Source organism: Macrosteles quadrilineatus, unplaced genomic scaffold (genome assembly GCF_028750875.1).
Source record: "Macrosteles quadrilineatus isolate MER2022 unplaced genomic scaffold, UCM_ALF_1.0 Scaffold_4__1_contigs__length_99947679, whole genome shotgun sequence".
Lineage (NCBI taxonomy): Eukaryota > Metazoa > Arthropoda > Insecta > Hemiptera > Cicadellidae > Macrosteles > Macrosteles quadrilineatus.
This window is the reverse complement of record NW_026542597.1, coordinates 47,786,583-47,799,751: the sequence shown is the minus strand read 5'-3', so window position 1 is coordinate 47,799,751 and position 13,169 is coordinate 47,786,583. Positions and strand designations below refer to the sequence as shown.

Sequence of the window (13,169 nt, the reverse complement as noted above, 5' to 3'; positions counted from 1 at the left end):
GATTTATGAAAAAGGATAAAAAAACTTCTGTCTCTCGTGGAAGGGAGCGTAGGTTTCTCTGTATATGTAATTTCTTTGCTGCTTCGCTGATATGTTATTCTGATGGTTTTGCGTCTAAAGACTGATTGCCAAACCTCCGTTTTTGTAGTTTTAATGCTTTGTCACTTTGGTATATGGAGTTAAAAATACAAACACAGGTTTGTTTAATAGTGGGAAAAATTAAACTTGTTTCCTATTACAGAATTTTATTAAGATTCCTGCTTAAAACTTGTTTTTAATTTTTCCAGCCTTAACTTGGACCCACTGAAGAACCCGTATGCACCAAAGCCAAAGAAGGAAGAAGCGCCGGCAGCCGGTCCGGAGTACTACCACCCGTGAAAACCTTAGTTTAGTAGTACAACTTTCTCATCTATTGTAAATTATTGACTCCTAAATAAAATTGTAAATTTTGTACCGACAATCAAATTCTATAAAATATCTCATCCTTAAAAATCCAACAATAAGTATATTTATTATTGAAGACAGCAGTAATAAATTTTGTATTTTTCATGATAAATAAAATAAAACGTAAAAAAGTTAGCCTTTGGATTAAGATATTGCAAGATTAAGGCACGGTTTCTCCAATAAGAGGGTTCTACCCACCAGCTGTTTACAACGTAAACATGGCTCTACAAAAAAGAAACTCGTGGCATTATTAATGTGTTTATCGAGTTAAAATCAACTGTAAAATATTGACTAATATAATATAAATACCTCGTCACAGCTCTGTAGTTACTGTAGATTAATTACAGATAGTAGATTATCTACAGTAACTACAGAGCTGTGACGAGGTATTTATATTATATTAGTCATCAATTCAGCTCAGGGGCTAAACCATGTCTATTGTAAAATATTCACAAAGATCCAAACGATGCACTGTATGAAACTTCTTAATTGTTTCTTTAAGTATTTACAAAATCATTTTTTAAATCCGTAAATTACTCTTTATCGCATTGATTTTAACTTCTAAATAATAGTTAAAAATTATTTTTCCCCATCTATAGCAAGCTCTGATATGTTAAAAGCACAAAAAACACACAATCATTGGAAACAAATTTGTTTTAGAATGTTGAGAGCTGTGGAATGTTCAATCCCTAACTATATTACAATCTAAAATATAAACCACCATCTTGAATTTGAAATTCAGGCTGCCGGTTAGAACCCTCGTTTAAAGTTATACCTACGTTCAGTTCAAGTTACCTGTTGCGTCCGTCAAATTGATTCTACATCATTGTTGTGTTATGAATAACTACATCTGCTTTGTGCTGAAATCACATTCCATTAAATCTGAATACTTTATACTTCTCTATGATGCTGATGAATGCGAGGTAAAAGTTGATAACAGTATTTGAAATAATTGGGAAATATAGTTCTGAGAGGTTGGCTGCCCTGCACGACCACGTGACTCTCAGCTGATGAGCTGATAAGTCCATTAGTCTGTTTGTCATGTTATCAACAATGGTGAAACAGTGTGTCATCCAATGAAACAACTTGGTTGGTTGGTGTGTTTGAAATGAGGAATTGTGCGTGTTCTTGCCTGAACATGGAAATAATTCTTGTGTGATTTTGTTACTCAAATTGTGTCTCAAAGTGCGGTGTTTCAACCATGGCTGTAGCAGTAACCAGGGCAGATAATATTGTGTCAATCTCTTATTTTGACTTTTTGAAAATACACTGTTTATCGTTCTTATGGGGACTTTGGATATTGCTGAAAGAGTTTTTGAGGAAGGTTTTGAGAAAATCAAAGGACAGTGAACAAACCGACCAGAGGAGGAAACCGCCTGAATGTCTCAGTGGGGATTTTGGACAACATCTTTATGTGAAATTACAGGTACAGTAATGAAATTAATAATGTTACAAATAATATTGAGGAGCCTTTGATCACTATGATTAAGGCTTAACATTCCATTCTCGTGTTAATGTTGTAGACTGTGTTTGAATAAAAGTGTTGAATTAAGCCATCCACAAAATGCCCTGATGTAAGTGACAGATTTTGTCAAATAAACAAATTTTTCAACAATGTCCCTAATTTTTGAATCATGAATTTCCTAAAGCTGGTCAATATACAAGGATGGGATGTCTTCAATATTCAAAAGTCAGTAGTGCAATCCTTAACATATTCTAACGATTCTGACTAGGTATGTAGGCTAGGTAATATTTTGTTGTATGCATATGTTGAAACCCCTTTTAATACAGTACTGGCTACATGTTGTACATTGTTTTTCTAAGATTAACTGATTAATTTATTAAGGATGCACTCTACCTCCAGCTCGGAAATCTCAGCTTGGGCTTCAGTAGCTATGTTGCAGTAGCGCTTGCAGACGGTTAAGTCCTCTCAAATTACTCAGTTAACTTTTTTTTTTTATTTTGTTTATCTGAAGAAGGTTCCTTAGTCTTTAGATTCAAATTTATGACTCTATCGTTTTAATTTTCTTCTAAAAATTCATTTGTATGTGTAAAATGCTTTTGAAAAAAGCTTATTTAGAAGTATTTACCAGTCACTTCTCACTTAAAATTTTACTATTACAAAAAAATTTAAACAATACAAGCCTGCAAAAATAAGAAACGAATAAGTTAAATAAATATATCTTCAATCAGTTAAGAACTAAGCCAACAATGACAGAGAAACCCTTGCATTAGCGCGCGGCGGGCAGGTAGAGCACACCCTTAATTTTAGACTAATCTGTCTCAATAGGCTATCTAACATTGTTGCCAACATTCAACATTTCAATGGATTTATAAATTAGAAAGTCGAGAGACATGGAGTTGAACTAGTTATGGTTTTGGTTTGTTCATTTATAAAAATCATACTGGCGTTAAAAGGTATACAAAGAAGTTAAATTTATAGGAAAAATTTTACGAATATGTTCAATCCTGTAGCCTACTAATGAAATTTTTGTCATTTTATATACAAGGTGGAAAAACAGTTAAGGTACAGTAAAAAAAATATAAATCTGCCAAAGCTTGGGAAAACGTTCTAGGTCATAAAACCATTTTTTCAAATTATTCAGTGAGTGACCTCCTCAGGGGGAAGGTCCAGTTCAGGAGAAAATCTTAAATGTAAGGATAGGGTGATATGCACACCAAATTAAAGTCTTTGCTATTCAAATACAATGCCGCAAACCCAAACTCAAACGGATAATCAAGTCAAAAATGGCACCCTTTCAAAGATTTCTTGGATTTACTGTGAATGATGCGCTACCTCCTCAGATAGGTCTATATGCACATCAAATTAAGGGTGCTTTTAGTAGAATACATTGCTGCGAATTTGATCCAAAAAACAACTTGTTAAAACATTGTACCCAATCAAAGATTCGATTAGTGCATGCAAATTCAAGAAATCTTTCATTTACTGCCATTTTGACTCAGTTGTTCTTTTGAGTTCAAATTTGCACCATTGGATTTTACTAACGCAATGTTGTGTTACTAACGTTTAACCTTTGATGTGATGTATCAAAATATGCTTATAACTAAGGGTTTCTTCTGACTATTTGTTGCGCCCCCTTTGGATGTAAAGCATCACTGAATAATGTTTTAAAATGGTTTTTTATGACCAATATTCCCACCCTGTGTAGTTACTGGTATGTGTTAATTTATCAGGAAGATTAAGGATACTTAATCCTAGTTTGTGTTGTGCAGTATACAAAGCTACACTATGTCGAGTGTGGCTCCAAAGATAAGCCTGTGGTTTTGCTGCTGCATGGTTTCCCAGACTGTTGGATCAGCTGGAGGCATCAAGTGTCTACACTTTCCAAACATTTTAGGTTGGTAATTTAATTAAGGGTAGGATTTACAAAATTTACTAGTTATTTAAAACTAAAAATTGTTCTTACATTTTTTCACCCCAATTCTTAGACATGTTAAAAGTTATATTTTCCTACAGTTACCTAACAATGTACATGTTCTCTCACTGATTTGAGAAAGCGAAGTGGCCAATTCGCTCATCAGTGAGACAATGTTAACATTGTCTCACTCTAATTACTTTGTCTCACTCCAGATTTGCAACGTGAAGGCACGAAATAGTGAGCGCGTAACATGCAGGCAACGTCGTATGCGCGCGCGAAATATGTTGGCAGCACTGGCTGTAAATCAGCTGGTCAGCTGTTGTACTGTTGTATTTGTCACTTCACATTAAATGTTATATTAAAAGTTCACTTCTGTGTAAAAATAGGTTATGTTTCTTCACAAATTTATTTGTTTTATGGTAACTGTAGGAAAAGTATAATGTGCAACTCGAGTTCAAAGTACAATTGCCTCACTCGAGAAACCATTCCTCACTCGCCTACGGCTCGTGAGTAAGGATTTCTCTCGAGTGAGTCAATTGCTCACTTTTCTCACTAGTTGCACAAATAACTATTTCCTCCTTCTAGATATGCCCAATGTTTATATTGTTGGTTTCATTTTTATAACTTGATAAAAATGAAACCAACAATACAAACATTGGGCATATTTATCTTATCAGTTAGAAACATATTATTTAGTCTTAAGCAGACAATCTACATTATTATAAAATTGAGGTGGTGTGTGTCTGTGTGGCTGCCATTACTAAAATACTAAACCGACCCAGCCCAAATTAAGCATATAGATTGTTCACATACCTAGGAATGTCATTGGACTATTCACATCCCTGAGTTCCTCTCGGGCTACGTCTCTTGGTTTTCCAAAGGTTTGAGGTGAGGTTTACAAAAGTAAATATTAGTAGGTCTCCATGAAAGCATGAGAAAATTCACAAACTTTGTTTACCTTTGCATTGACATTTCAATGTAAACAGTCAGAACTGCTAAATGCTTATTTCACAATTTCGTACAGCTGATCCAAACAAATAAAAAAAATATTTTACACAACTACGTGATAGGTTTGTTTATATAATTGATTATGGAAATAAAGAAAGATTCTATAACCGTAAGTTATGAAAATTATGTTATTGATATATTTTAATGTAAACAGTAGGACAATTACAATGTAGGTCATACTTTTTTGTAAAAATTTGGTGGCTCTTTGTTTATAAATTTGATCTACTAACAAGTTTTTGGATTTGGCGGTATAGAACATCTTCCCGTTGCAAAACACGGGTATAGCAGCTAGTGTTTGTATATAAAAATGAAATATTAAAATTTAAATATGCCAGTGATTAGGCTACATCATCTTTATTTAATACCACATTATAATTTATTTTAAACATCACAGCTTATGATTCAAACTAAAATTTTAGCTTTCAATTTTTCTTCAGGCTTGACTAAGCTCTTTTTATGACCCTACTAAAACTCTACAAAATATTTTGGTACAAATATTGTTTGGAGTTGGATGTATTAGTATATTTTAAAACTGTGCTGTATTATGTGTGTTTGAATATGGTCACTGCAACAATCTGGAAAAATGTTGGGATGAGACTCAAAACTGTTATGAAACTGTATATTTTACTGCTATACCTTACAGTACATATCCTATCAAACTATCAATGTGTTTTGCAGAGTAATTTCCCTGGATCTGAAGGGTTTCGGAGACTCAGACAAGCCGTCGAGCCGCAGCAGTTACAGAGTGGGAGTGATACTGAGCGAGTTACAGGAGTTGATCCACTCCCTGGGTGTCTCCAGTTGTAACGTGGTTGGTCACGATCTCGGAGCTCTCATCGGCTGGTACCTTGTCCATCTCTGTCCACAGTTTGTTGACAAGTTTGTAGCCATCTCTTGTCCACATCCAAACTTCTACTGGACACACCTACCCGATTCTAACTGGTTCAATACAAAGTACGTTAATCAACAAGTTCTTAATTTTGCTTGATATAGTAGTAAGATGATCAGTTCATTATTTTCAACAGTATTTTTACTGAGAAAATAACTAGTCCAGCATCTATAGGGGGTTGAGTATGCACTGAAAGTGTAACTCTTTTTGACTTTTGATTGTTGTTGGGGGCATCTTGGAGATGACAAAAACCGATGTTGTCGCCCTCCCAGCAGGTGCACAACTTGGGGGGGAGGGGGGGAAGGTGCTCCGAGACGCGTTCTAGAAAATTGCTTATATCTCGTGAACTAGACACGATAGAAACAAGCTCTAAACGGCATTGTATTACCAACTTCATCTACTTTAAAGAAATATCCAGGAAAAAGTCCCGTATCTATGATATTAGTTGAGTTATTTAACAATTTATTTAAAAATTTGAATAAAAACCCCTAAATTACGTTAAACTATCCATTAAAACCACTTTAAAACAACAAACAGTACAGTTTTTCATCGTGCATGATATGTTTAACAAGCTAAAGTGACTGTATATGGTAATTTTATCAAAATATTACAAGTTATGCGAGGTTTCCGATGAAGTGGCACGGTGACGCGGATGACGCCGCTGCGCGGCAGAAATCAATGTGTAGTACAGACTTGTAAACATTGGGTATGTACCGAAAGTGTAACGCATTTTGACTTTTGATTGTTGTTGGGGGCACCTTGGAGATGACAAAAACCGATGTTGTCGCCCTCCCAGCAGGTGCACAACTTGGGGGGGAGGGGGGGAAGGTGCTCCGAGACGCGTTCTAGAAAATCGCTTATATCTCGCGAACTAGACACGATAGAAACATGTTTTAAACGGCATTGTATTACAAACCGCATCCGCTTTAAATATTTAACTATAAAAAATCAAATAATATTTATTTATTATCAATGGTAATAATTGAGTTATTTGACATTTTATTAGAAATTAACAATTTAAAGTCAAAATACCGTTTATCTACCCATATAACTCTCATAAAACTGTGTTTGGAGTGCATTCTATGTTCAACACACGAATTACAAAAAATTAAGTGAACTGTACTTTCCTTAAAATAATATGTACGAAGTTCTCGAGTTAGCGAGAAAATAATTATACGCTGTTTTTAACACTAGGCTATTTTAAAATAAAATTTAAACAAAAATCTAGGTACAACTACCATATAAAATGCTTCAGTTTGAAATGTATACGGTTTTTATTAAAAGAATATTAAAATAGACTTGGAAATGCTGTATTTCATTTTAATACTTAACTACCATATAAACTACACATAAGAAAACAATGGATACTATTTCAGTAATCTTGTTTAAAACGGTCTTAATGATAAGGATTTCTACAATTTTTAAAACATTTGCAGTAGGAGCAGCAGGATTAAGAAGAAAAGGAAGCACCTGCAATGACAGCCACTATATAGAAATAACAACTAATCCATTTGCCGTCTAAGTGCCTTGCACACCGGACAGCTACAAATTACACCTGTTACGGTGTAGTGCCCAACTATATTTTTGGGTAAAGTCCTTGACAGCAGAAATAGAGCCTTTAGATATATTCCAATACCGATTTTTCAAAGACAGCTCAGGTTAAATGCGCCCCCTTCTTATGACCCTGCCCCCGGCTCCTACAAATTTGCTAAAGCCATGTAAATGCAAGACTTGTTCTAGATCAACTTGTAGCTGCTTTTCAAACAAGTCATCCAGCTGCTCCTACTGCAAATGTTTTAAAAATTGTAGAAATCCTCATCATTAAGACCGTTTCAAACAAGATGACTGAAATAGTATCTATTGTTTTCTTATGTGTAGTTTATATGGTAGTTACTTTTTATAAATATTTTATAAATTTATATATACTACGTGTTTTTCTAAGTTAGTAGGCTACTTTTCTGTAGAGCTCCAAACTCGAGTGTCTAAACTTTTTTCCCCGACAGTAAGTTTTAAAATGTAGTACAGCATTTCCAAGTCTATTTTAATATTATTTTAATAAAAACCGTATACATTTCAAACTGAAGCATTTTCTTTGGTTTTTGTTTAAATTTTATATTTAAAATAGCCTAGTGTTAAAAACAGCGTATAATTATTTTCTCGCTAACTCGAGAGCTACGTACATATTATTTTAAGGAAAGTACAGTACACTTAATTTTTTGTAATTCGTGTTTTGAACATTGAATGCACTCCAAACACAGTGCTATTCATTGATTTAAGAGAGTTATATGAGTAGATAAACGGTATTTTGACTTTAAATTGTTAATTTCTAATAAAATGTCAAATAACTCAATTATTACCATTGATATGGGATTTTTCATTATAAAATATTTAAAGCAGATGCGGTTTGTAATTGTTGCGAAGCCAAGGTCTACTTTAAAAAAAATAAGACACAGACAGACATCTTGACAACCAACGTATATTTTGATAGTTGTTCATGAGGGCGGAAATGACAGTGGTGCCAACACAATAGCATACAATATAATACAGCATAGAGTAGGCCTAAACCAGTAAACAGTAATACAAAACATATATGTGACAGTAATACAATGCCGTTTAAAACATGTTTCTATCGTGTCTAGTTCACGAGATATGAGCGATGTTCTAGAACGCGCCTCAGCGCTACTCCCACCTCCTCCCACCAAGTTGTGCACCTGCTGGAATGGCGACAACATCGGTTTTTGTCATCTCCAATGTGCCCCCAACAACAATCAAAAGTCAAAACGCGTTACACTTTCGGTACATACCCAATGTTTACAAGTCTGTACTACACATTGATTTCTGCCGCGCAGCGGCGTCATCCGCGTCACCGTGCCACTTCATCGGAAACCTCGCATAACCTTGTAATATTTCGATATAATTACCATATACAGTCACTTTAGCGTGTTAAACATATCATGCACGATGAAAAACTGTACTGTTTGTTGTTTTAAAGTGGTTTTAATGGATAGTTTAACGTAATTTAGGGGTTTTTATTCAAATTTTTAAATAAATTGTTAAATAACTCAACTAATATCATAGATACGGGACTTTTCCTGGATATTTCTTTAAAGTAGATGAAGTTGGTAATACAATGCCGTTTAGAGCTTGTTTCTATCGTGTCTAGTTCACGAGATATAAGCGATTTTCTAGAACGCGTCTCGGAGCACCTTCCCCCCCTCCCCCCCAAGTTGTGCACCTGCTGGGAGGGCGACAACATCGGTTTTTGTCATCTCCAAGATGCCCCCAACAACAATCAAAAGTCAAAAAGAGTTACACTTTCAGTGCATACTCAACCCCCTATAGATGCTGGACTAAACTGCCTTTTTGGGTTGTGGAGAACAGGTAGTATACATAGAAGTAATGTTTTAGATTTTATACAACAGGAATTTAAAGCAAGTGGATGTATTATAGAATGGTGAATGGTGAAAATAGTCTAGGGAAAGGTGAACAGTTTCGTGTTGTGGGGGTTTAAGAAGTTTGTAGGAAAACATAAATTGAGTCGGCATTAACCAGCTGTAATCAAGGGAAACAGAAAGTCCACATGTGAAGTTTTGAACCATTATTTGTATTTCCTAAACACACAGTAATTTTGTGTGAAACAAGTGTTGAATTATTATAAGTGTAAGTGTGTTATTAAAGTATTAACTCATTACTTTCCAGCTGGGTTCACTACAGCCAGTTACCTCACCTCCCTGAAAAGGATGCTCTGAAGAACGATCTCAACATCATCAACCAGTGTTACCAACATCTCAATGTCAAGAGTTTGAAGGAGGTGGCGTTTTTAGATGCATACAAGTATTATTTTTCTCGGAAGGGTAAGTTATTATGTACGTTTTGTAATTTACTACACCTGTTGTGTTTTTAAATTTTTATTGTAAGAAAACAGTTTAAACCAAGCTTTAATTGAGTTTTGTTTAATTGTTTTTGTTGGATAGCATGGCTGTATTTATAACCACACCAGTGACAAAAATGTCAACTAAATCCAGAATTGACCCTCATCAAGATAGAACATACAACTTTAAAGATGACTACTCAATCATTAGACTAATAGTAGTTTTAAAATCATAAGAGGAGTTAATTTTTGTACGGCTCGAGACCCTCGTCTTATTTCCTATGCCGCGACTCCTGTATGGTATAAGCACAGTTGGCAGCGAATGTATTACTTGGAGAAGAGGAGGAAAAGGAAATATTAATGTGCATGGTAAAACAATGAACAACCTAATCCAATGTTCATGGTACGGCAAAAAGAGGGGTTTTACAGTATTCTCATTCAGAGACATTTTCTTCAAGTGTTGGGGGTGCTTGGGTTTGAAAACGGATGGGTGGTGACGAACCAGTTTAATCAACTTTGGATCATCCATGAAGCTACACACCTCAAACTCCATATGTATAAATTATAAATTCGTTACAGCCGTGCGACTGAAGTGACAGGACTGCTCACAGAGCAGTTGAGCCGTAACGACTCTAGCCACGCGACTGTAGTCACTCCAGTCGCGCGGCTGTAGACCCTCCATCGTAATGGGTTGCATTTACTTTCCATAGAATCAGTCAATTTTTACAGCCGCACGACTACAGTCGGATCAGTCGCGGCATAGGAATTGTACCTTTAACATACAACTATCACCTCTGGTGCATAGTGGTAAGAGGAGTTGTTCCTTGTGTATAGAATTTTCATCCTAAAAGTGAAAATAGCATTATTTTTTTGTTGGATGATTTAACCAGTAGTATAGAATACAAACAAATGTTTTTTCACTTCTTAGCCACAAACTATTATCAACCTAAACTTTGCTCTGTTTTTCTTCTTTCTTTTTTTCCTACACCAGTGGATTTTTTAAAAAGTCATCGTGAAAATAGAGTTTTGTGGATGAACTAAGCCCCCCCCCCCCGTCCCACAGCGAAGTCTGAGGTGCTAACCACTAGGCTAACTAACACACTCAACTAACTAACTATTTGTTTGTTTTGTGGCAACAGCCCTCAATGAGTACGATACATTGTGGCAGCTTAGAGTTAGTTACATTTGTTACATAGTATTTGTTCCTGCAATTAAAAAATTTACTTACCTTATACTTATTACAGAGGACTGGACGGGAGCCATCAACTACTACCGCAACCTCCCGTTCTGTAGAGTCAGCACCACAGAGGACAGTGTAGTCACTGTGCCTAGTCTGCTGATCCTGGGCAATCAGGACTCTTCAGTGAGACTAGAGAGTGTCGTCCGCTCCACAGAGTACCTCAGCAAGTATCAGCTCAAGATCATCGACTCCGCCGGACATTTCCCCCACCAGGAGCGACCTGAAGAGGTCAACAATCTGCTGCTCTCCTTTCTAGTCAGTGAGTATCAAAATGTCATGTTTAACCAATGTATTTTGACTATCTAGTACCTCACTTCAAAATATGTTGTAGCGTAGTAAATAAGTCACTAACTCATTGGTGCTACAGTAATTTGTTGAACGGTCTCACCTGCCCATTTTGGTGGCACTTGTTCTGTCTGGCCGGTTATGACACGGTCGTCATTGAGAGGACCAACAATAATTGATGTTCGGCTTGAGTGAGAATTGACAGGATTACTGAGCTTAACACGTTCGCTACCTCAATAATGCAAAATTTTTCATTCATATAGACCAGCGACGCACATGTGCGACGGCCGGTTTCTACCCATTGACTGATTTAGAAGACTCTATTAGAGCTTGTACTTTTATGACTGAGGTGTTGATTACGCATATTCCTTAGTAAAGGAATATATACGGTACGTTTAACGTTGTATACACTTTTGTCAGTCAATTTTTTCGGTTACTTTATGAACTTTTCTTGATAAAACCTTTTAAACAATAGGTATATCTTTACACTCTTTATCTCAAAAAAAAATTACTTGATATTTTTCAGCAAAACCAAATCCAGTAGAAGCAGAGAAAGAAATCCCATCTGGTTTAATCAACAGGATGTTTGGAGCTGTTTCTTCTACTGTGAAGTTTGGAAACCACGTTCTTCTACGAACAGCTAGTTCAGTCACTCCTAGAGCCTTGATGACACACTCTTAGCAAAAATGTGTGCATCTTGCTTAGTTGGTAGCAAATTTACACTTTTATATTTTATACAGTTATTTCTTAAGTCTTGTAAAGAATTAGATTTTAATCGTACAAGATAAAAGTCTTAGCAAGGCATCTGTAAATTCATATCGAAATTGGTGTATAAAATTGACTGATTGTATATGTTATGATGAATGCTGATATCATGTTCAGTGTTTTTCACAAGTTTTTTATTACTCAGTAAATTATTTAAAGATTATAATTATATGGTTTATTGTGTAGGAACAAATTGAGAAACATATAAACTTAAAACTTAGTATAATAAGATCATTTTTAGATCTTTTCATGCCAATAATTTTGTAACTTTGTGATATTTATTAGTTGATATTAGTATGTTTTGATTTTACTATAGGCTAAGTGTAATTCCTTTTACATTTTATTTGTCCAAAAAGGTTTTTAAATAGGATTATTAGGCATGATTTTAGCAGAAATATCTTTTGCATTTTGAATTTTATTATTTATTAAAACATTTTAGTGTAGTTGTTCTAGCATAGGTGTGTCTTGTTAATGTTGTAAAACATGGTAAACTTTGCATTATTAATTAAAACGCTAGTTGTTGTTATTGTGTAAAGATTAAAATAGACTGAAAAACATTTGTTTGTTACCTTTAAACAACAAAATGATAACGAACGTTTTCTATGAGGAGTGTGATACATAGTATGAAATGGTATAAAACCTTTGAATAAGCTGGTTGAATATTTCTGTTATATGTGTTTTGTTACTATTTACTTTCGTTAATACATTTTTACACCCTAATTTTTTTATTGTTCTTGTATAATCCATTTTGAAATCTAAGTTAGGTCACAGACTCTCTTTATAAATATTTTTAAAGAGAGGACAGGTCTGTAGAAATAGGGTGTTTATTAGCAAATAAGGTTGCACTTCTAGAGATACCACTACAAGATTAAACAGTTATTTCCTCCTTCTGATATACCTTAATTTTTTTCTTACTGAGATACTTGAATGACATAAAAGTGCTATAGCTTGCATATTTCGTCCTATTGGGGCTTGACCATAGTCATCGGAAATCAGTAATTTATATCATCAGTTTAGCACATTCTGTCATTGGCTCAATTTGATTGTAAAAAAAAAACAAAAAAAACCTGGTGACGTCCTAAATATGGAGATGGAATGTCTACTTCTACAAAATCAACAGTCAAAGTTAATACATTTTCGAGGTCACAGTTAATCTGCCAACCCATACTTAATCACAAGTTAAGCATATGCTGCCATCATAAAAAGTTATCTTTGTTAGTTAGGCTACTTATCCGTACATACTTTTTCAGATTTCCAACCATTTAGGTTGGAAATCTGAAATATAGA

General features: G+C 34.9%; 2 protein-coding genes across 2 annotated transcripts in view; both read left to right on the top strand.

Moving 5' to 3' along the window:
- Window positions 1–459, top strand: part of LOC128992906 (uncharacterized) — a 68,587-nt gene extending 68,128 nt beyond the window's left edge. Inside the window, exon 14 of the mRNA XM_054416651.1 lies at window positions 288–459. Within this exon, the coding sequence (XP_054272626.1) occupies window positions 288–378 (91 nt within the window). The 3' untranslated portion in view covers window positions 379–459. The remainder of the gene's footprint in view (window positions 1–287) is intronic.
- Window positions 460–1,482: 1,023 nt separating this feature from the next.
- LOC128991940 (epoxide hydrolase 4-like) lies at window positions 1,483–12,602 on the top strand. Its single transcript, XM_054415237.1, has 6 exons — window positions 1,483–1,870; window positions 3,679–3,803; window positions 5,511–5,786; window positions 9,421–9,575; window positions 10,837–11,091; window positions 11,644–12,602. Exons 1-6 carry the CDS (start codon window positions 1,646–1,648, stop codon window positions 11,796–11,798), a joined length of 1,191 nt encoding a protein of 396 aa, XP_054271212.1. The 5' UTR covers window positions 1,483–1,645; the 3' UTR covers window positions 11,799–12,602.
- Window positions 12,603–13,169: the final 567 nt, after the last annotated feature.